We start from the raw sequence: 24,559 nt of genomic DNA, 5'->3' as shown, positions 1-24,559 counted from the left end.
TGTACATGAACAGATGCATCTTCACTTCCTTAATTTTTATTGTTTAAATAGACCTTGCCTTTCAAAGCTCCAACTCCATGGTGTTGGGAACCACACTAAAGGCCCTGACATATTACTTGAAAGTTGCTAGAACTGAGCAAGCATTACAAATACATTTTAAAGTCAAGTACTGGTAGTTTTATAATCAATTAAGGAAGACCATTTTGCAATTAGTCGTGCCCACAGTTTATCTGGAAATACAGAACTGTTTAGACTTCTATAAGCCAAGTGCAACATATCTCACCAAAATCTCTTTGCCAGGGATAAAGAACTTGTAGTCCCTACAGATGTTGTTTGATTACAACCCCCCCCCCGTCCCACCAGACCCAGTCAACATGGCCAGATGATGGAGTTGTATCTGGGCAACATCTGGAATGCCACAGATTCCCCATCACTGATCTATTCCTTATATTTATTAGTAGTCTTAATACATTAAGATTCTAGAGACGACGAAGTGCCTGCACTTGCATTAAGCAAGGTTTAAGTTTCAAATTCAGCTTGCTGGATGGGAATGCGCACACACACACACACACACAATTCATGCAGTCTAAATTAGTGATGTTATCTGGATTTTTTAGTTCATGTATACCACGTCATTACTGACAGAATCACCTCTTTTCTGTTAGGAGGGAGCAGAGGCAGTGCCTACTATACTCACCTGTAGTGTCCCTTCTAAACATTCTAGAGTATGGCTAAGATGTAGATTCGAGCGAAAGCCACTTTCCTGCTGGTTAGTTGCAAGGTGCTATGGCAACAGTTGGCAATTAGAGATGAACCCTGGTGGGAAAAATGAGGGATAAATCATAATACAGACAACTCCCTCACCTGTGAAGCGTTCGCAGAAGAATTACTATTTGCTTGCTGTTGATGAATTTGTGCAAGCTGCTGTTTCTGCATTAGTGCCAGTTGCTGTTGATGATGCTGGTATTGTTCGGCTGTAAATGCTGAACAAAATATAAAATAAGAGAATACCATATCAAAATACATAAACCTCGTGTGTACAGCCCTTATACTAAAATGGAAATGCAACATGTGCAGCTCCGAATCTCAGTACATATATTCAGTGTTCCTACTTCAGCAGGAGCTGCAATTAGCAGCTCTTACAAAAGGAAGTGTGCTTCTAACCCTATGAAGCAATAAAAATTTGGCTTGCCATTCAATAACAGCAGATTGCCATATTACAACCATCATACTAAGATAGAAAAGTTATCAAATATCCATTTGAATCCCCCGGTCCTATTTTAGATAATGCCTGCATTCCATCCCATCAAATGAACATTTAATTTTAAAATGAATAAATTATTAAAAAAAAAAAAAAGCTTTATGAGGTTTTCATTCTGTTTCCCTCAATTGACCCACCTGATGTAGATAGAATGTGGGTCAAGATTTGGTTATGTTGATTTACAAAGAAAAACTATGTTATGTCACTTATTCATCTATGAAGAGTTCTAAAAGCAGAGACTGAATAGCATTTTGCTGCAGTTTTCATTTCAGTTCATCTTAATGAAAAACTCTCCACAGCCAACTTTTAAAGCAGTTTAGGATAGAGAATAAGGTAATAAATCTAATCTAGACAACACATTGGCAGGATTTCTTGATTCCATTTTTTGGTAGAAAACTCAAATCTGAGTATTTTGGATGCTTTAGATTTTTGTTTTGAACATCTTAGAATATCAAAATAAACATTCTGCAACAGGAACTGGTTCTACAGAACATGGTCTAGTTTATCAACCCAGACTCCAAACTACAAAGAAATGCTCTGCCATTGTCAAGTTTCCAGAAACAAATTAGTTGTGCGCAACTTTGCTCAATGCTAGTTAATACACATATTAAAATAAGAGTATTAATCTGTAAAACTCTTAAAGAGTATTACTACATTCACACTCTTTTTGACCAGCAAATATAATTCACAGCTATAAACACTGCAAGTCTAAACCTTTTTACAAATCTGTTGCCAATATGCAACAATCACCAATTTCAAGTGTGTTGCTCTTACTACAAATCTGAGGATTGCCTAGGCTTTTGAGGTTTTTTTCCTCCTAGCCAAATAGTGACATTTAGACCAGGTTTTTATTTTATTATTATTATTATTAATTAAATCTGCATACCATCCTTCATCCAAAGATCACAATATAAAGGTTGAAGCACAAGGACAGACATTTAAAACATGAAATACTACAAAGACAAGACTTGCCTAGACACTGATCTGTGGGGTTCAACCTCCACCAGTTTTCACAAACTGAATTTGAATCTCACTTGCAACTACACTTTTAAACAAAGGGCATTCTTTGCTATCAAGTTAAGGAGTTTTTAGGTATTGTATCAACACATTGCTATGCATATATATAGCCTGCATAATTGTATGGCAAGAAGGATATACACAAGCTACCGCTACAGCTCCACAAATAACCTTAAAGGGTACACCAGCAAGTTGGTCCACCCAATTAGTCAACAGTTTTGTTTGATGTTCAGCTTGCATTCCTGCATTCTTAAATTCTACCCAATGCAGAGATTAAAGAGGAAAGCAGAAATATTTGGTGGCAATTGCAACTTTAATGTAGTAACAACAGTGCATCAGTTGGAAGCTCCGCCAGTTTTTTTTAATGAATTTCTCCAGTAATATATAGGTACACAATGAGTCAGCAAGCAGTGGTGGTGATGATGACGGCAGACGTTCTTCACATAAAGCCTGGTTCACAATAATATCTCTTCTTCTCTACCTAGTTGTGCTAGCTTGAGCTTCACATGACACACTGAAGGAATACAATAGCACAAACTGGCATTTATATGGGTTAGGTTCCAATTAGCTTGTTTAAAGTAGTCCAATCAATTCCTCCCCCATGTGGCATGTGAAGCTGCTGATCAAGAAACCTAAAGCCTAAAACCACCTGCAGCATGAAGAACTTTGGTACAATTCTTTGGATCCCTATCCACTAGATATGTGGTTAGAACTTTGACCGCAATTGTGCATCATTTTAACACTTCAAACAAGAACTCTTCAACTGCCTGATCCTATGGAAATAGGTACATTTAAGCTTGTTAAAATTATACTGAGCTCTGCAGGAGGCAATCTGCAGATATTCTTGGCACTCCCTAGAAACTCTCGTTTATTTGCTCTATTTTAATTAGGCTGCAAGTTACCTCAAGAACTTTTGTTAGTAAGGTTAATAAATGCATTCAGCTTGTTACAGCAAACACAAGAGAAAGTTATGTGGCATCTAAAAACAAAGGGCTATAACCAATGTAGTTGTCCTGTTAGCGCAAGAACTTCTGCCCCTTAGATACCCCGTGTTCCAAATTTGTTCCAGAGTAGATGGTGTGTGCGCGTGCGCGTGTGTAAGTGTGGGGAGAGAAAGTCCAATTGCACAGCCAGACATCCTTGCACTAATTGCTGAACTCAGTGGAAACAGTCCCAGAACATTATTTTCCGTAAGGGTAGCCAAGGGCCACTCCACACATGCTGTAAAAATTCTACTTAAAAGTCACATCTTTGCAGAGAGGCTGAACAACTCCCCTAGAGTGTTAGCCACAAGTGACACACACTCAACAGATTTAAGAATCATAACATTTTCAAAAGTAAAAGTGAATTCTGTACAGAAAACTAAGTCTTAGTTCAGCTAAAACTGCCAGATATATTTAAATTTGCTTGTGAGGATGAATTTTCATTCACTCTTGCAAGCACACTACCAAGTCAAATAGGGCAACTGAATCACCCTCCATGTTTGTATTTGTAACCTTGCAATTTACTGAGATTTAAGTGAAATTTTCTCCCATGAATGAGTAATCTTTTCGCTTCTTTTTTTGCCAAGGGGTAAGATTTTTTGCATAATGGACAACTACCAATCTACAGCTTCAAAAATTTCAGAATGTATTCAAGGACTTCAGGGATTTCAAGAGTTACAGAAGGCCAAGGAGGCCTTTCAGAAGTCTCTGTGCTGTGCCCTATATATGGATTATATGGAAGCCATGTAGAGGAACCTACACTTTTGAAGAACTCAAGTGTGGTTTCTGAGATCTGCACATTCACAAATTAGTGAGGAAAGATTAACACCCAATTTCTTCTAAGTAAATTCTTAATGATAATAACTTACTCTTGTAAAGAGTTGAAAGCTCTGCAAGGCTTGCTTTATATAAGCTGCTGGGGAAATTTCAAGTACAGGACAAAATTCTCTTGTTTTAACATCATGGGCTGGACTATGAAACTCCTAATAAATGACCACTGACTCCGACCCATTGAGCTGTGTGGCAAAAATATGAGACTGCTTTCTAAAGCAGCTACCCACATAGCTCAAGAGCAAACCCAAGGGGGTTTCTGATAGCATTCGATTTTTGAGATGGTTGAATTGCAACAAAGTTAGAAGTCCATGACACCAAAAATATATAATTTCTACATGCTTAATCCCCACACCTGCATACTTGGATGTGATGCTTTCTCAAGGCAGGAAATGGGAAGATTTCAACTCTTCCCCATGCTCCACAGTTCATTAGTGAGTGGTGAAAAGAAATCAAAAGCATGAATAGTGTAAACTGCATAGAACAGAGGATATATTATTTCATTAAACTGCAAAACTTAGGTTTTAATACCCAGGCTTTATGCTTTGATACAGAAAAGAATTAGTGCAGATTTTATAATCCTTTTGCTGCAGTTCATTTTTAAGAGCCACATAAAAAAGGTAAAATATGTTGTTATGTTTTAAAACTAGATGCACAGTGCACTCATTTCCATATTTAATATAGCCAACCTTTTAGATTTATATTAGTCAGACTCCTGTTACGCTGTTGTCACTCTGCATACTTTTGCTGCAACAGATTGCTCTATAAACTAATTGGCAATTACTTATTTTATATATGTTGGAGAACTTTTTTATTCTGTTACTTTATTAAAAGACATTTATGAGTATACAGATCTAATTACCCAGATAGTTAAAGTCATTAAATGCAATTAAGCACAATGTTAAATCTATATTGTTTATTCAACTGAGTATTTATTGCGTATTTTATAGTTATATTGTGATTTTGGTGTTACGTCTCTTTGCAGGAAATGTATATGCTCAAATTGTTGTTGTTGTTTAATTGTTTTTACTGTATTTTGTCACTGTTAATTTTATGAGCCACCTGGAGAACTACATTACTGGGCAGCTAATATATATTCCATAAATAACAGAATTAATTTCTTGCAAGAAACCTTCAATAAATCATTAGTAGCAAGCCACAAAATCTGCCTTAACTGTGGAAGATTGTAATGCTGCAAGAAGGTATGAGAAGCTTACAGAATCATCTGAAAAAACACTGCTAGAGAGATGCAATACATCTCAACGCTATGCTTTATGTGTCAATGTGAATCACTATTCCATGCAATATCCACAGTTCATGCCTTAACAACTTTTGAAATGATACAAGAAAAACTCTACACAGGCTGATCAGTTTAGGTGGCACATGATGTTTAATGAGCAATATTACTAGCAGTACGCCAACAGAGGCCCTTTCATATCAAGCAATCACACTTGTTGACAATGGTTGTTGGAACTGAATCCTGAGAAACAGTTCACTTATCTATCATTTTTCCTGCTATACTTTAGGTCACATTTATCTTTTGTATAGTAAAAGGAGCATTTAGAATTGGTTCTCCATGGTGATCATGTTTAAGAACAATGTTTAAGAACCTCCCCATGATAGTACAATCTGACTGAAATGTGTAAAATGCTCTTGTATGAAATTCACCTTCAACAAAAAAGATTCAGTAAAATAAACGAAAGGTTACAAAACCAGGCAAGTCACTAAACCATACAAAATATGCTTCTCAAAGCTCTACACAAGTTTTTACTTTCTTAACATTCCTCTGAAAGGCCACTTACTGGCAAAAAACCCCATGTATTAGGCTACCAGACAAATGGGATGGGGGAAGTCATTTAGCCTATACAAAATAGGTTATAAGTGCCTGAAAAACCACCCCAAATTCAAAGATTTTCACTTCTATTCTATCAACCCAATGAAATTATAAACCTGTTGATGTGTTTGATTTAAAAGGCATGCCAGCCTTATATTATCATGCAAATGCTATGGAACAGTTCTCAACAGACACAAGTGTTCGCCAAATCAGTGAGCCTTTTTCTATACAAAACTAGCTCTCAGGTATCCAAACTAATGTTATATATTTCTAATTTTTCATCATTCATTACTTACAATGTAAGAAAAATAGTTAATTAAATAGTTAGTTGTTCTTTATTTGATGGTCACAATTCAAATATAGTCAAACCTCGGTTGTCGAATGTAATCCGATCTGGAAGCCCGTTCTGAAATGTCCGACAACCGAGGTGTGGCTTCTGATTGGTTGCAAGAGCTTCTTGCACTCAAGTAGAAGCTGCGTCGGACATTTGGAAACTGGAATTTACTTCCGGGTTTTCGGCATTCAGGGACTGAAACGTTCGAAAACGGAGCCGTCCGACAACCAAGGTTTGACTGTAATCATACCACATTCTCAATATGGCTTGGGACTTGTGTTTCTGGAACACTTAACCCAACACCCCAGCTTTCTAGCTTCTCAAAGCAAGCCACTGTTGTAACTGAGTGGATTCTCAGAAGTCTGAAATACACCATGCTGGTAGAAGACCGAAAAAGAGAAAAAATGGTAACAGTTGACATCCAAAGGACACACCTGATATGGCTTCCAAATTTGAGGCCCCCTCATACACAGCAAATACCGTCAGCATATTACTTTGCACTAATGTGCATGAAGGCGGGGCACCAGGAAATTTATTTCTGCTTACACTGAACTAGGCATGCCTCTTACAGTAATTATATATAGAAATGACAGTCAATCCACATCTGAGGGGTGTGTGTGTGTGTGTGTGTGTGTGTGTGTAAAATATGTATGAAAAAGAAACACACTTAATGAAGTTGTCATCTCTCAGTTCTAAAATACTCTATAAGGCTGCAAACCAGCCCTATGGAGAGGTTTCTAGGATCAAGAGCCTGGTTTTCATTCTGTATTTTATTTGAAGACATGTTGGATTTTAGGAAAAATAGGAACACTATTAGTAAGGTATGCATATTTTTGTCAAATAGCTTTACAAGTATTCCAACACTGAAGTTGCTGACAGTATTAGAATATCACTTAACATAAATGGATTTATTCCAAGGTCACAAGAGGCACTAACTAGTACAAGACCAGAAGTTTTGACGCAAGTGTTTAATGTCTGATATTGCTATTTCCTGGAAGAATTCAAGATTTTTAAATGAAAAACTTAAAATATTCATAGTTTGATGTAAAACAATGAATGATATAGTCAAAAAGGAACCTGGCCTTCAATGCATAGCTATATAACATGCACATCCTTTTACTTAAAAAAGGAGTTTCCCTTCAAGTGCTCTGTTGTCACATGATACATTAATAAAAAGACTATCAGATTATATCCAGAATTTCCATCCAACAGTAGGCTTGCTAAAACGGCCACATCTCAGATTTAAGCTATAATATTATGAAGATTTTATTTTCTTCCTTTCTATATAAATAGTGTATGTACAGTCTTTCCATTAGGGATGGACAGGAGCAGCCTAATTTTGTTCTGCTTCAGTTTTTCTGGGACTTTAATAATAGGTTTGTCCTATCTCACTTTGTGCAGATATTTTGGAAGAACACTAAAAACTCTGTACAGATTTTTTTAGACTCCCCCCCCCCCGCAAAGTAAGTTTGTGGGCATCAGAACTGCATTTCAAAATCTGGATAAGTACATTATCTGTTTGGGAGTTGTCTTCTGATCTGCAAGCAAGTTGCATTGCTCTGCTGTGAAAAGTTTAATGAATAAATTATTTCTCCATCCTTACTTTCCATATTACAAAAGTTAAGCCGTTATGAAACTTGGGCTGTACTTCTCAACATACAGCTGATGTTTCTCATTTAAACACAAAATTTCCAAGAGAGTAGTAGTAGTCTGAACTCTAATGAGAGATAGTGTCTCCTTTTTAATGATCATAGATAAACGTCCATTTATTATATGTATTCATAAATTTTCCATTTATTGTACATTAGTAACAATCCATAAAAGTATAACTGACAGATTAGGAATTCTGTCTCATTCTGAAGCTAAGCAGATCCACTCTTAAATCCAACATCATCACTGCTACAGAGAACACAGACTCCCACACAATTAGATTAGTAGGAAGTATCCCCAACTCATCATGCTGATTTGTTCTCTACCATGGCAGATTGTCTGGGCAGCAAGTGTGCCACCTTAGGCTGAACTGAAACAAGTCTAGAATGCAACGGTGAAGCTGTCCTTATCTATACAGGTTACTGCAGTGGCCTGACAAGCTTCTTCCCATATTCTACAAAATTTCTATAGTGCTAATTTTTTCTAACCAGCACTCTAAACAAAAATACAACCCAAGTAACTCTTTACTTGTCAACAAATGCTCTCTTCTCAATCAAAACCTTCTTAGAAAATGATCAAAGCACAACCATAGAGTTGCAAGGGCAAAGGAGGTTTACCCATCAACCATCATGGTTTTTACTATTAGTCACAGACTATAGTGTTAGCTAAGCTTCAGTTAAGAAGCTAAACTGCAGAGAGCTCAATGCACACCGTATTCCCGAAAGGCTGCTCTGAAACTCTTTGCATATTTGCTTACTTCAGAATGATTCATGGCTGTGAAAATCAAAGGTAACATAATACGGAGAATATAAACAGAGTTTTTAGGAAGAAAAATAAATTAATACGGCAGGGGGTGGGGTGGAGTGAAGAGTTAACAAGTGCAAGGCTTAGACTCAATGATCAAACCGTGGCTAAGGTGCTGCATCGAAGTCAGCCAACTGTACCAACCTCAAAAATCCACCTATGAATCATTCTTAGATAACATTTATCTTAAGACCTCAAAGAACTTCAGACCTTACTATCAACTTTTAGATTTAAAATTTTGCAGCAGTAAATATATGCAACTATTGCTTGGGCAAATCAGAGCCACTTGTTACAACTACAGTCAAAGGTATGGTAAGGCTAAATATTTATTCATCTGGGTGCTAACGTTTGGTGAGTAGACAACTATAAAGATTTCCAGCAACTATCCAGGGACACAGTTGATTTCTATGGCTGGAAATCATTTCCTTTTAATACAATATACTTTTGCACCTGGAAACTCTGAAGTTAATGACCACCCTTATGATTTGCTCAGTGAACCTTAAAAAGCAAAGGAATGCCACAGCCATAATGCTAAGTATAACAGAGACTGGTATTCCAGGTATGATGAACCTGGTCCTGCACATTGTACAGGCGACAACCATTTTGCACAGGGGTTCCGTTCCTGGCCCTGTGCATGTTTGCAGAGCGTGCATAAGCATGTCCTGCTCCCGTTCGCCCTCTTCCAGGTCCAAAAGTACCCACACATCATTTGGACACACCTAAAACAGTCACTGCCTGTACATAATTTGGTTCTTTTAAAGCAGCCCAGTACAATTTGTGACTGACTCATCAAAACTAACATGCACAGCCCACCAAATCCTGATGTTGCTGCTTATGAATAGTAAGACATGTCTGTTAGGGTACATTTGGTTTGGTAGGTCACAAGGTGCTAGCCCAATACTATGCTGCAATGACCACACAAGTACATATTTGCACTGCAAACTCTTTTCACTATTAGAATTGATAATAACTTGGTCCTAATGGAATAAGGAAACCACTAATAAAACTTTATCTAGGTCCAACACTACTTTGAATGACTACAGAGATAATAAATACTGATGATAAATGCCATGAATGACTAATGTAATTAGATCATCAAATATCTTAATAAAATTGCTAGGGACAACATTGTTGATATTCTTTTATTCCACAATGGTAGAGTGCTGTTTTTTTCCAAAGAGACAAACATGCATTGCTACTGAAGAGTTCAACAGAAGTTAAATACCATGGTTGACTTCTGGGAGTCTTGTATCAGAAAGGGACAAGTATACTATGATCACACCATAAACATTCCACAGCTATTATCTATTTGCAAGTTACACAGTTAATTAGTAAATCTTCAATTCTGGCAACTACTTCCAGAAATCATTCTGTAGGACAGCTATTTGAATAGGATGCAAGCAGTACCCATATCTTCAAGCTGTTCACCTGGTACAAGTGTACATTTTGGAAAAACAATTTTCATTTGACTTACTGATAGTATTGATTTACTTAAGTTGTATACCTGTTATTCTAAACAATGGACTTCAAAGTTTAAGCTTCAGTATACCACATGTGTTAATTCAGGGGAGTAATTTTCTTTTTGTACAATTTGATGAGTTCCTTAAGATCTGGTACAGCAGGTGTTACGGCATCACTGTCTATTAGGCTAATAGCCACTACCAAATTATTATTTTTCATTGGTGGACTAAAAATATTTGAGAGTGTTGAACTTTTCAGTCAAAGTTAAGAATGTTTGTAGGCAGATATTTTCATGGTTAGCTGTTTCATGGATAATGCTGGCTCTCTGGTTTTAAACTGCCCCCATCTTTCAGGTTTTGCTGTTTTCTTATGCTACATTTTAATTCTTAATTTTGTATCCCATCTTGAGAATCCCCACCAAAAAGCAAGCTAAATTGCTGAAATCAATAAATAATGTCAAATAGTCATAACAAAATTAATTCTGCATGGAAGGAGAGATTTGTCAGGCTTTATACTGCCAAGAATTTCAGCAACTGCACTTAAGTGCACAATGTAAAATATAATTATTAGCTGAGAAAGACATGGAGGAGCTAAAAAGTTGGATCATCTTTGCCAAAGACAATTTTAGTATTAAGTTTGTCAAAATCAACATACCAAAGTGTGCTGAACCACTGCTACTTTTACTTTGTATAGAGGTACTGCATGTCTGGGTCCCAGGTTGTGCTGTGCCAGTTCGATTTACACTCCTGTGTAATTTCCTATAGGAAAGTTCATCATTGTCACTGTCATGTAGGGATGGTGTCCGAGGCCTAAAATGCCGCCATCTACATGATTTGATATTGACTAGTATTTGACTGAGGTCTTTAGAGAAAGATCTGTCCGAGGTATTTGTTTCTGAGGTATTGGCAAATTGATTGATTGACGAGTGTAGTTGTGAAGAAAGCATTTCTGAATCCAGCTGGCAAAATGCACTGTTGTTCTCCGAATAGGCTCGGTCCAGTAGCACCCTAAAAATGGGAAGATTGTTGTTTTTATAGCATACAAGCTGAAGTGACATTTACAATCCAACCCCTTTTTATATCAACCACGTTGGGGGAAAAGAAGCAGAAACAAAAATTTGAGAATCTTGCCACAAAACTTTCCAAATCAACTGTTAACTCAGAAGACCTCCAACATTTGAAGCATAAAGAATTGTGTTAAGGGCCATATGTGAAAGAGCAAGTCAGCATAAAGACTTAAGTTATTATTAAATAAATAAAGTCAATGTGATAAGATAACTTATTTCGACATTCAACATGTTACTTCTATTTGTAATAAAGTATTTTTAATGTAGTTGCTGGATCACCCTTTTGCTATCAGGTTTTCCACAATGCCTTATATAAATCTTTAAGAAATTACTGTAAAATTGCAATTAAAAGCACTGGCAGATCTACAGAATTCTGAATGGGCAAAGATGAGGATACAGTGTCTTTTAAAGACATATTTACATTTGATTAGGAACTGAACAGGCAAAACAGAAAAGGAAACAAAAGCACAAATTAAGTTAATAATTTTAGACAGCCTATAGTTGCACTTCAAACCAACAATGAAGGGCTTGTTCAAATACAATGCCACACCATGATTTGGCACTATGTGAACAAGCTGGAGAATCTCACTGCACACAATTTTCTGCTTCCTGATAACAGTTTATGGCAAATGAATCTGACTGTTTAGATGCAACGACAGACCATGGCTTTCCTCAAACCATGATTGGGGGCAGGGAATAGCAGCATGGGGGAAGGAATAGCCTATAAGCCTAGTGTTACTCAAGCCTTGTTTATGTAGCACCAAACCATGGTTTAAGATTATGGCTTAGGTCTGTGCAAGGAAGAAGAAAAAAATCAAGCATGCTTGAAAATACAGCTGTTTGATCATTTTTTATATTAAAGAAAATATGCACGTATTTCACCAGTTTTAGACCGAGCTCAACTGCCTGCAGATTAAGTGACTTCACTTCAGGTTTAGCTGATGGTTGAAATATTTTTATCTTTATTGCCTGTGACATGTTGCAAGATTTACAGAGCTTGCCAGCCCACCACTGGTAGAGAATTCACAAAAGAGGATCATTTTTCCCCATCAAGAGGAGAGTGGGCTGGTGTTTTCTGCCTGCCTAGGCAAGAGAGACAAAATCTATTACCCCCCAATATTTGGGTACATGGGAAAAGACTTGAGGAAGGGTTCATCAGCAAGAGACGTACTCCAAGGCAGCAACAATCTCTCAACTCTTAAGTATTGTCCAGTAAAGCACTAGTTGAATTAATTACCTGAAAAGAGAATCAGACTCTCATCTCATGCTGTGCTTAGGGACAGCTGGAAGTAGCAAGAAAATTTTCTCAAAACTTCTGAGTGTATCCCAAGCTTACTTTAATGAGAGTTGTTGACACACCAGCCCCTTCTCCTGAAGTGCTGAAAAAGGAGCCTAGACTGCTGACCACAGGGTTAGCAAACAAGGCCAGACAATAACTTGTGGACTCCTCCTTCCCATCTCAATACTTTCATTGCTCAAATGCTTCCAAACTTTCCTGCAGCAGATGATTTAGAGGATTATCTTAACCAAGGTAAAGGTAAAAAAATCCTTTAAGGGCTAGTTAGTTTTTCAAGTAAGTACAAAAATCTAAGCAAAACTAAAAGAACTTTATTGTACTGCCTTTCACATTCTCACCGATACATATTGAAACTTTTATGTTAACCACATTAAAGATAAATAAGCCTACCTTCCACCACGTCCAACCCGTCTACGTGAAAACCCAATGCACCGCTGGGGTATAGTAAGGGTTGTTAAGCAATATCTGTAACGCTCATCTCCTAACGCTCCCCCTTTAGGAGTACTCCACGGCCAGTCACCAGTTTGGTCTACATGAGGCTTGAAGAGAAAATTTTGAGAACAAATATTTTAGAATGTTACTTTCATTGTTAATATCAGTATTATTTGTTTGTAGAAACTCAAAACTTACAGCATAATACTGACAGCCTGCTTTCCTACGGAAAGCAAATGGACCATCAGGATCATTTTCTTCCTCAGCTTCAGAAGAACCAGATAAGACCTTTGAACATATAGGAAGAGAACACAGGTAAGAATCTGAGGGCACAATTTTCTTTCCTCCCCCAACTATAGCAAAATTCTAAATATCTCTATTCAGAATTAAGTCCCACTGAATTCAGTGGGCTTAGTCCCATGTAAGTGGTTATAGGATTACAGTCGAAAATATGAAAGTCATACTTGGGAAAGCGGTTCCTCATCAGAGCTGGGAAAGTCATATTGATTCATATCTTTAGCATTGAAGACTGGCAGTGCAGCAGGAGTTGTCTGTTGAGTAGCAGCAGTAGTCGAGGAAGGTACAACTTTGGGCTTCTTCTCATACTTTCTTTTGGGTCGTATAATGTCCGCTTTCTCTTGCTGCAAGGAGAAAACAGATAACCCATTAAGAAACGGCAAAAAATAATAAATAAATAAATAAAATGTCTATACAACCAAAATATAATAAAATTGGAATGATAAATTTTTATTAAATTTACTTTATGCTTCAGTTATCTAGGATTCTTCTAGACTTGGGACTCTAAACATTTTGGCCCCATTTTAAAAAGCTGAATAAGTACATATATCTTCAAAGATTTAATCACCTTGTTGACTTTGAATTCCTTTAGTTCCATACTTTCTTGGTGTTTAAACTGAGTGCTATTAGGAACAGGAACAACGGGAATAGCATAGGTTGGCTTCATGGGCTGCCGCTGGGCCATTACCTCAGACACGATCTCACCATTATAATCGCCCAAATTATATCTGAAAATTATAAAAAAGCTGCTATAATTCTTTTTAAGCATTTAATACTTTAATATTTATGCCTACACTTTGTGAAATCCTTTATTTATCCAGTAAATACAGATATTATTTCATCTTACACAGACAAAATATTCCTATAGCCTTCCTCAACCTGTTGCTCTCAATATGTTTCGGACACCTATTGGCCACGCTGGCTGAGGCTCATGGGGAATTGTAGGCCAAAACCTTACAGGGCGCCAGGTTGGGGAAAGCTGTTATAGAACACTACAACAGCTTCCAAAATTCTTAAGTCAATGATTTCAGCAAACGGATTAGAAGTGTGGGAATTAAGTGGCAAGTACTGATTTTGAGTCAGTATTATCTACCCAGCCAACATCACTGGATTAGTTCAAGAAAAGTAGATTATGACATGGTGGTTTTTCTCAACTGATGGCACAAATTTCAACAATGGATAGCATGCAACAAACTGAATCCCTTTAGCAATGAGAATAGTCCATTTCAAAGTGCTTCCATTACAAAATTTAATATATTTTCCTGAAGTTTTCAATAAATCACCAATATTTAAGACAGTTACAGAAACATGCCAGACTCAAATCCCCCTTGCCCCTCTCTCTTTTTCACAATACAGTGGTACCTCTAGTTACGAACTTAAATTTGTTCCGCCAGCACACGATTTCCGTTCTCATCCTGGGGCAAACTTCTCAACTCGAGGTAACTCTTCCAGGTTAGCGGAGTTTGTAACCTGAAGCATTTGTAACCTGAGGCGTTTGTAACTTCGAGGTACCACTGTACTGCCTTCACCTCAGCCTCTCATCCATCAACAAATGAATAGTAGGGAGCAACTTATGCTGTGATTTTTGAAAGAAGTATTTTTCTAGACACCTGCCTTGTGCTTGCCTCAGTTTCAAACTTACAAAAGGTGTGCTTCAAAAAGATAGGAACCTGCCTTATACAAAGTCTGACTATTGGTCCATCTAGTAATGCTTGTTCTGCCTGGCAGAAGCTTGCGACTGTCTCTTGTCAGGAATCTTTCCTAGCCCTAACTGGAGTTGTCAGGGATTGAATCGGGGTTAGTGACAATTTGTTAACCTTGCCCCCTCAAAGTAGTAAGACTTATCAAAGATATCAAGCTAAAAGCATGTGAACTGGAGCAAGCGATCTAAGAAGGAGTTATGTTTTGACACACCAAGAGCCATAACTGGGGAAAATGCCAGGATGCATGATGCCACAAGTTTATGATTTGTAAGCCCATGTTATTTCTCAACTTGTAAAAGGAGAGCTCATTAATTTTGACTGGTTCTAGGTAGAAACATCAGCATTCAATCCAAGTGAAATTGTAACCAACTGATGAATACATTTGTCATGCAGTCACTCCAACAAGGCAGGTGGGCTCTCATGAAAATACGGCATTGCTTTGTGACTAGAAGTGATGTTCACTACCAAATTCATAATGTTAAATAACTACTGTACTAAGATACAAATAGTGAACATGCAAAAACAAGCTGCATTTAAGGAGACCTTCCATACAGAAAAAACTACCTACCCTATGACAGAGTCAGACCTTTACAATATTGCAGTGCGGTCCTAACCATGTCTACTTGAAAGTAAGTCCTCTTGTTTTCAATGGAGCTTACTCCCAAGTAAGTTAGGACTGCAGTCGGTTAAAAAATCAGAGCAAAATAAATAGAACATTATCTCTATTCTTTGTATTTAATAGTAACATTAACAATACTTTTTTAAAAAATGAGTATTTCAATAGACATTAATTCTTTACCTCTTTTCCATAATTTCCAGTGTTAAATGCAGTAACTCCCTCTTACTTTTTTCCCGTCTCTTTATCATCTCTAGAATTGTTACCGCACGACTCAAATCCCGACGCAGCTTAAGCATCTTTTCATATGATGCCTCATCATTTTTCCGATTCTGCAAAATGAATAAATAGTCACACAGACCACACAGACACCTGCATTTTTATAAACACAAACTCTTCTGGGCCATAACACAATCCATTATCCTTATTCCTCTTGCAGAGGCAAGCTCTAAATAGTGTACCTGTTCAAAGAATTCATATAAATATAAACATACTCACTTTACGAGTCTGCATCTTTTCTGTTCGCCTTCTAAATGCAACGTAAGGATCGTTTGTGCTGGAACCATCACGCTTCTCCTGTTTTACTGCTGGAATAAGAGACGGACCTCGACAGTTTTTCCTCTTTTTAATCCAGTACTCATATACTTCTCTAATCAGTTCATCATCTTCTTTCAAGAGTAGCTTGGCCTCCTGCAGGCTGACTGGCTAAAAGTAAAACACAAGTGTGTCACTTTTGTACATTTATTTATTCTGCAACAGTTGTAACAGTTTCAAACAGTGATGTGAAGCCGGCATTTCCCCACTACTTTACTTTTTATATAGAAAACATTTTCATTTCATAGAGTTGCATGCAATGTTAGCTCTACTCCGAGTAGACCCAATGAGATTAAAATTAATGGGCCTAGATTAGATGAATCCATCTATTGGGTTTCTCTAAGAACAACTTTGTTGGATACAACCCATATGCTCATTGGTAACAATGAATATATGTCAAATGTAAATGCAGTATTAGGCAAGTTTCTCAGATTCAACGTTTTTAGTTATGTTTAATAAATACAAGTAAAACAAACAGGGCAGGGATGGGAAACTTACCCTCCAGAAGCTGTTGGGATTCCAATGCCCAGCAGCCCCAGTCACTAAAGATAATAGTTGGGGATGTTGAGAACTGGCTTAACAACATCTGGAGGGCATCAGGTTCCCCAATCCTGCTCTAGAACATCAGAAAATTTTCTGATGCAAGCTAAACATTTTCAGTTGAAAATTAACATATGCAAATTTGCTTAAGACTTTCTTTTAAATTCAGAATTTTCTAGCAAACCCACATAAATGCTTTCAAGTATCTGAAACAATGCTATACCTGCTGACCACTGCCTTTTTCCAGCCGATCTATCATTTCTTCAAATTGCAAAGGAGAAATATCAATCTTTTTCTTCAGCTTATTCACAAAGGCCTCATCTTCTGAATCCAAGTCATAATCTGGCTGCTCTGCATCCAAACTAAAAGCTGGAGGGGGAAAAGTATGTTTTATGCTTTTGTTCTCAGGTGTTCTGGGGAGAAAGAGGTAAGGCAGGGCAGACAGCTATTTGGACATTGGCCAGATTTGGATGTAATGCTCAAGCATAGTTCAGCATCACATGAACAAGCCTTGTTTCCTTCCAGGCCTACACTTCACCCTCACTTCTCCCATATCTAGGTTTAAGATAATTATGATTAGTTTCAAACGCCGGCCCACTGAAGCTAATCAGTTCGTGTTAAGTCACCATTCCAGTTTGAATTAAAATGTTTTATGATATACCTTATACCATGTCAAACCATTATTCCATTTAGCTCTTTACTGTAATCAATGACAGAGTGAATGGCTGCAACTCACTGAGGATTCAGACAGAAGTCTTTCCCACCTCTGCCTGGAGATGCCACTAACTGATACTGGAACATTTTGAAAGCAAAGCCTGTGGTTTCCCATTAAGCTATGGCTCTTCCATACTGAGCTGTGGCCATGAGAGAGGGACCTAGGTTTGCTCATGCAGTTGTTAGCCATCATATTGTTATTTCTGAACATAATGTTACAGCAGCTTTAAAAAGAGATTAGTTCAGTTTAAGTACTGTTTTTTACAGAGACCAAGTTAAAGTAAATATCCTCTTTAAAAAGGTCAATTTCAATTTAGAAATCTGCATACATGTTACTGAAACATGGAATAGTAACATAATTTTCTTTACAGCGTCCTGACAATGTCGACTTAGGATAACTGGCTTACTTGCTTGTCAGGTTATACGAAGTTTTAATTAAAACCGTATCCTGAAATGACTATAGGCAGAAGTCTTGTAATGTGGACTTCACCCACTGAATCAATTGGGCACAAAGAGCTGATTATCTGCATCATCTTAAGCATGATACTCTGAACTCTAGATACTTTCTCCAAGTCAGAAACAAAAAAGGAGTTATAGTGCATTCTTGAGACTATAAAGTTATGCTGGAAGCCAAATGGAAAATTCCCAGCTCACTGGTTGCCTGCCCCTAGAGTAGCAGAAGCTAAACAACTAACGACACTTGTGTATGTGTGGTGGTGGTAAACAATCCCAGAAGACAACTCTACTCAGTTAACCATAGTTGAATCACACACACTCACAGAGGTGGTCAGTGGTTTGTTTCCAAGATGAAAAAGCAACACCACATTAGGGTTCCTTAGAAACACAGTGGTAGGTTTAGGCATAACAAACATGCTACTTTTCTGGAAACCACTGTAGTTGTGCTAACAGACAAAACACCCTAATTCCAGATACCTACAGTAAAGTTAAGACAAATGTAACAACCATTCACCTGCCCTCAATGAACCCCACCCAGCCACCCCACAAACCCAAATCTTTTTCCAGTGAAGCCTGGGAATTTATTATTACAGAAGGCACAGGGTATATCAATCTATAGGAAAACAAGATTTTATATCATTGGTCTGCCCCACAAAGGACTGAAGCCATAACATTCTGTACTAGCTATGGTTGCTGAACAATCATAGGAAACTCCACTGAGCAAAGAACAGCAATTAATCCTAGTTCTCATGCTTTGGGGAAGAGATGCAGTCAGCATGAGAGATATCAATGAAAATGGATTCTCTGGCCAAAAGCACTCCCAGGGAAACAGAGTTGCTCTTTCAGAGCAATTCAGTGCATCAATTACAACTATACATATCTCTTCAAGATCACTTACCCCACCCCCAATACAGCTTTAGTTTTGCCTGGATTCAATACCAGATTATTCACCCCAATCCAAACCAAGGTAAACTTGAGACACCTGTTACAACACCAACCACTGCACCCAAAATCAAATGGGAATGTAAAACGGAAGTGGGCATAATCAATGCTGGAAAACCCCACCCTAGCCTAGGTTTCTCAACAGTTCATTTATAAGATGCCAGTTATGAAGTAGCTCCACTCCTATATGACATTTCCCATTCTCCTGCACTGTCTTCTGTGACCAGACATGATAATACTTTCTTGCAAGTACACTGGTACCCGGTTTTCGAACATCTTCACAGACAAACATTTTGGTTTTCAAATGCTGTAAAACCAGAAGTAGATGCTTCAGTTTTCGAACATGCCTCGGAAGTCAAATGTGCCACACGGCTTCTGCTGAGCGCAAGATCCTGAGGCCTAGCTGTCGGCTATTGAGTTTTCAGTTTTCAAACGTTTCAGAACTTGAACGGTCTTCCAGAACAGATTAAGTTCAAAAACCGAGGTACCACTGTATGACATTTGTTTACCTTTACTGCAGTCAATATTTAAATTTTCTAGTTTCTGCCAAATTATTTTAGTATGCAATATTACGTAATAAAAAGGTAAAGTATTAACACTGTTTTGAGAAAGTAAATTTCAAGGTGTCACAGCACCTTTTGTCATCTTGAAACTACCAACTCAAAAAGTTACTTTTCCAGAAAACAAGAGTAAGGATGGCACTGCCCAAGAAACCCAAACAAGAATCACCAGTGGAGTTTAGAAGTAAAGATATACTTACGCTGTATGTGAATAAGCTGCTTTGGCATCTTAAATTCTCCAGGGTATATAGATTCATAATAAGCAATATTACTTTCCGCTTCCGGGACTGGTATAACCATATTATCCCTCTTCTCGCCATATACCTGCTGTGCTGAAATGGCCCGCTGGAGATGATGTTCCTAAAATTAAAGAGGGGAAAGAGAGAAAAGTTGAAAACCACAATGCACATTATTATTAGGGGGGGGGTATTTTAAATGTTTTAAAACTGCCTCTTTGGAAAAAGTTCCCTCAATGTAAGAAAATATAAACATTACTTTCGTCAAAAATTCTACCATTAAGATTTACAGGTTATGTGAATTTACAATAGGTTAAGCTCACAATTACAGGATTAGTAAGTAACTAGGAACAGCACAAAGCAAGTCAAAATCTGTCACTAATAGTAGCACAAGACCACCAGCAGCAACAACAAAAGGATAAGTTGGCCAAGTCCATTTTATTAATATTTTTTATTTTATTTATTGGTTTACTGCGCTTGTTGATATCAATAGTCTTTAAAGAGGAAGGTAAAACTTAATTTTCATCTCTCAAGTGAAACTGTCTTAACAGTTACTAAAGTAACCAAATAATCATAGCATCAACAGGGTGGGTTAGTGCAGATGTATTGATGGCTCTCTACTAAACAAAATAAGGAAACTGGTGGCCAGCCTCTCAAAACTTCTCCTTTCTAACCCTTCTCCTTCCTGGAGCAAAACTGCCCTTCTCTCACCCTTAACTATAATTAAGTAAACCATCAACCTTCATGCCCACTGTAGACAAGGTGGAAATTTGCTCTATAGAGGGAAGGGAGAACACATTCAAAAGGCTGGTTCCTATTTCCTGTAACCTATAGTTAGAGATCTAGTGTTCAAATGTCCCGTATTTTTCCCTCTATAACACGCAGATTTTTTCTCCTAAAAAGTAAGGGGAAATGTCTATGCGTGTTATTGAGCGAATGTGTGGTCCCTGGAGCCGACTGGCCCGAGTGCATCACACATTTTCTTCGAGGGTCGTCTTCGTTGCGGTCAGCAGAAGCCAGGGAAGTGCTGGCTAGGAGGTTTGGCCACTCTGATCGCTTGATTGTGTGTGCAGCGCGACTGTGTGTTTGCTAGTGTGTGTGCTTTGTGAGTGTGTGGCTGCCTGTGTGTTTGTTCGCTAGCGTGGGTGCTTGGAGGGAGTGAGAGAGTGACTGGCTGCTGCATCTTCTCCTGCAATTTGTCTTTTAAAAAATTGGAAGCAGCGGGGCAGTAAAAAACCACCTCCGAAAGCCCCATTTTTCCCTTCTAAGGCTGCAGCTCGGCTTTGGGAGCCCTGAACCCCTGCCTTGTTCTTGAGGGATCTTTGAGGTTTTCCCTTTAGCTTTAACTCAGACCCCTTATTTTACCAGTTTATCTTCATTCTCGGTGTGGTAAACTGATTGCAGGCAGCCACACTTGCCTTCGAGCCTCCCGAGAGAGAAAGCTGTTGCTTTCCTGCATTCTGCCTCAGGGTCTTACTGCCCACCCTCTTCTGTTTCGTTACTGTGCTTGCTCAAAGGGAACAAAGAGCAGAGTAAACCCCTCTTCTCCAGGCAAGCAGAGGGGAAAGCAGAGCGTCCTTCTAATTCCTCTCCGTGCTGCTGCTGCTGCATCTAGGGACTCGCAGGCAACATGCAGGTGGGGGGGGGGGGAGAGGGAGGGAGAGAGGGAGGGAGAGAGAGAGAGAGAGAGCGCGCGCGCGAGCTGGCCGGCTTGGGTGGGTGGGTGGGCGGGTGGGACTTTTGACTTCCTTTCCTCCCTCCGGTAAAACCCCTCTCCTGCATTCTTAGCCAGCTGGTTCTCCGCACACCCCTCTCGGTGCTCCTTGTCCCTTCTATGTTTTTCCTTCCCTCCCCACTTAAAACGTGGTTACAAAGCATGGATCCACATGGATCCTCAGGATCTTTGCATTGGGTCACCCCAAATTCACCATCAGATCACACAGCAATGATCTGATGCAAAAACAGGGCTGCAATGGTACAAAAACGTGGTTACAAAGCATGGATCCACATGGATCCTCAAGATCTTTGCATAGGGTCACCCCAAATTCAACATCAGATCACATAGCATATCCATGGCTACAGCCTGTATCAAAAAAATCACGCACCCACTGTTGCCTGGGGCTGCAATGGTGCAAAAACGTGGTTACAATGCACAGATCCACATGGATTCTCAGGTTTTTTGCATTGGGCTACCTCAAACTCACCATCAAATCACATGTCTGTGGCCACAGCATGAAGCACAAAAATGATACATCCACTGTTTCATTCAGAATTTTTTTTTTCTTGTTTTCCTCCTCTAAAAACTATGTGCGTGTTATGGTCAGGTGTGTGTTATCGAGCGAAAAATACGGTAGTTCCCAGTTCTTCAGACTATGGCTCAAAGCAGCCTTCTCCAGCCTGACTCTTTCCAATATTTTGGACTACAACGCCAATCAGCCACAACTAGCATGGCCACACTGACTGAGGCTAATGGGAGCTGTAGTCCAAAATATATCGAGTGCACCAAGTTGGGCAAGGCTAGTGTAGAGAATCTAGAATATCCCTTTCCTGGTTTGTTATTTTTTACCACATATGTCGGAATTCAGCAAACTTCAATTACACAACCCAAAAGTTGCCTCCAAACAAATTGGAGGAGTAGTTTACAATTTGAGAAGGAGTTACAAAGCATGGTTTGAAAGCAATTCTTAGTTAACACTAGACAAACTCTGGCCAACCCACACACCACAGTAATGAAGTCTGATGATCACTGGCTTGTGGTAACATTAAGGCAGGCTTTTTTTGGGCGGGGACCAATGTTATGGAATGCCCTTCCTGCTGAAATACAAGAGGCTCCATCCATAGAGACATTCCACCTGCTCTTGAAGACATCTGTTAGGCACACATACCTCTGACCTTGAACTGCCTGATCCAATTGTTTTCATCATTCTTTTAACTATTTTAATTATTATGATTTCTGACTGACTTGTTTTACTATCAATTTTAATTATGGATGTTTTTTAATGTTTTGATGTACTTCTTATATTATGTTTTTACTTGTGAACCACTTAGAAGCCATTTTGGCATGTAAGCAGTACATAAATTAATAAATAATAACAAGAACAACTGTTATGGTCAGACAAGAAAAGTAGGAGAGAAGGATCTGTGGGAGAGGAAGCAAAAAAGCCTGTGGCCAGTATTATATCCATACTAGCTTCAAATTTTCATTTCTAAACCTTTTTAACATGTTAAAACAGACAGAAGTCCCTTTGGCAGTTTCCCTTTCCTTTTTGATGGTATAAATGTTGTTCCCATTTCTCAGGGTCTCTAATCAGACTTGCTCACACTGGTTGCAATAATTAGGTGGTTGCTCATTGCTCCAATCTGGCAACCACACACACTGGGCATCAGTATTTGGAATCACATTTCTCCTCTTATTGTATTCAAGATGAATGATCAAGAAACAGACATATAAACCTCTGCAGTCAAATGGCACTACACACAACAATTAGAGAGCCATGGTCAAGGTAAAGGTAAAGGTACCCCTGACCATTAGGTCCAGTCGTGACCGACTCTGGGGTTGCGGTGCTCATCTCGCTTTATTGGCCGAGGGAACCAGCGTACAGCTTCCGGGTCATGTGGCCAGCATGACTAAGCCGCTTCTGGTGAACCAGCGCAGCACACGGAAACACCGTTTACCTTCCCGCCGGAGCGGTACCTATTTATCTACTTGCACTTTGAGGTGCTTTCGAACTGCTAGGTTGGCAGGAGCAGGGACTGAGCAACGGGAGCTCACCCCGTCGCGGGGATTTGAACCGCCGACCTTCTGATCGGCAAGCCCTAGGCTCTGTGGTTTAACCCACAGCGCCACCCACGTCCCTTAGAGAGCCGTGGTACTTACTCTTAAAGTAATACATTAAGGCATTGTTTGACCTTGATTAGCAGCTGCCCATTTTTAATCTTAGTCAATTCAGAGAATTCATATAATTGCCTTTTATAATAATTATACCTTGGCTAAACAGAGAAAGCTACTAAGTGGTAGACAGTGGTTAGCAGCTGCAGGAATGCTTGAACTACTGCTACCTTGCCAATCATGAATGCGATTAAGGGTTTGAGAATCAACTCAGCCAACTGGCACTTCTTAAGTATGATCCCCCACACACTTGGGAACATTTCTTAATCTATTTTTTGTAGTGTGCTGTAGATAACCAGTATGAAATACACCCCTGATAAAGTCTGAAAGATTTAAAGAAATATGTGACCAATTGTACAACATAAAGTACAGTGGTACTTCGGTTTAAGAACTTAATTTGTTCCAGAGGTCCGTTCTTAACCTGTAACTGTTCTTAACCTGAAGCACCACTTTAGCTAATGGGGCCTCCCGCTGCCGTGCAATTTCTGTTCTCATCCTGAAGCAAAGTTCTTAACCCGAGGTACTATTTCTGGGTTAGCGGAGTCTGTAACCTGAAGCATCTGTAACCCGAGGTACCACTGTACTCTGAATTGGTGACTAGGAAATAATTGGGTCCTGTTTACAAGTATTCCAAAGGGAGTATCAGGAACAAGTCATTGTTTCAGAAGACATTAATATGGTTTAAATACCACTTAAAGGCATTTTGAATTGGTGTATTCAGAAACTGGATGCTGAGACAGTTCAAATGTATTTCAGAGTTAATCTACTGCAGAGATTCTTCTGAGGTTAAAGTTTCTAAACAAAAAAAATTAAGCACTAACTTTTCCAATATGTCTTCAAAATTTTGGTTTGGGGGGGGCAGAGGTGGAGGAAGAATATAATTATAAGTCCAGATATATGGAAGAAAATGGTGCTTCAGGTACGCCTGGGCCTAAGCACTCCAAGCGCCTGCTGAAGCCTGAAGTATTTAAGTCGAGAAGGGAATCCACAAGTTTCCTGCACGCCTATTTTTTGAGAAGAGTATAACCTCATCCCTAAAGGG

At 38.7% G+C, this 24,559-nt stretch overlaps 1 protein-coding gene across 5 annotated transcripts in view; it reads right to left on the bottom strand.

Moving 5' to 3' along the window:
- EPC1 (enhancer of polycomb homolog 1) overlaps window positions 1–24,559 on the bottom strand; it is a 58,568-nt gene that overhangs the window by 3,224 nt on the left and 30,785 nt on the right. For 3 of the 5 annotated variants that reach the window (XM_080975684.1, XM_080975683.1, XM_080975685.1), the window contains 10 exons: window positions 19,593–19,752; window positions 16,944–17,089; window positions 16,085–16,291; window positions 15,770–15,918; window positions 13,836–13,995; window positions 13,435–13,611; window positions 13,169–13,258; window positions 12,929–13,077; window positions 10,830–11,182; window positions 865–983 (listed from right to left, as the gene is read on the bottom strand). In XM_080975684.1, coding sequence (XP_080831810.1) covers window positions 865–983; window positions 10,830–11,182; window positions 12,929–13,077; window positions 13,169–13,258; window positions 13,435–13,611; window positions 13,836–13,995; window positions 15,770–15,918; window positions 16,085–16,291; window positions 16,944–17,089; window positions 19,593–19,752 — 1,710 coding nt within the window. Of the gene's footprint in view, window positions 1–697; window positions 817–864; window positions 984–10,829; window positions 11,183–12,928; window positions 13,078–13,168; window positions 13,259–13,434; window positions 13,612–13,835; window positions 13,996–15,769; window positions 15,919–16,084; window positions 16,292–16,943; window positions 17,090–19,592; window positions 19,753–24,559 lie in introns of all 5 variants that reach the window. The other 2 variants (XM_080975686.1, XR_013978365.1) reach the window with 2 other exon arrangements.

This window comes from Podarcis pityusensis (assembly GCF_964106645.2).
Source record: "Podarcis pityusensis genome assembly, chromosome: 12".
Lineage (NCBI taxonomy): Eukaryota > Metazoa > Chordata > Lepidosauria > Squamata > Lacertidae > Podarcis > Podarcis pityusensis.
The sequence above is the reverse complement of the archived record's forward strand: the minus strand, read 5'-3'. Positions and strand labels throughout refer to the sequence as shown.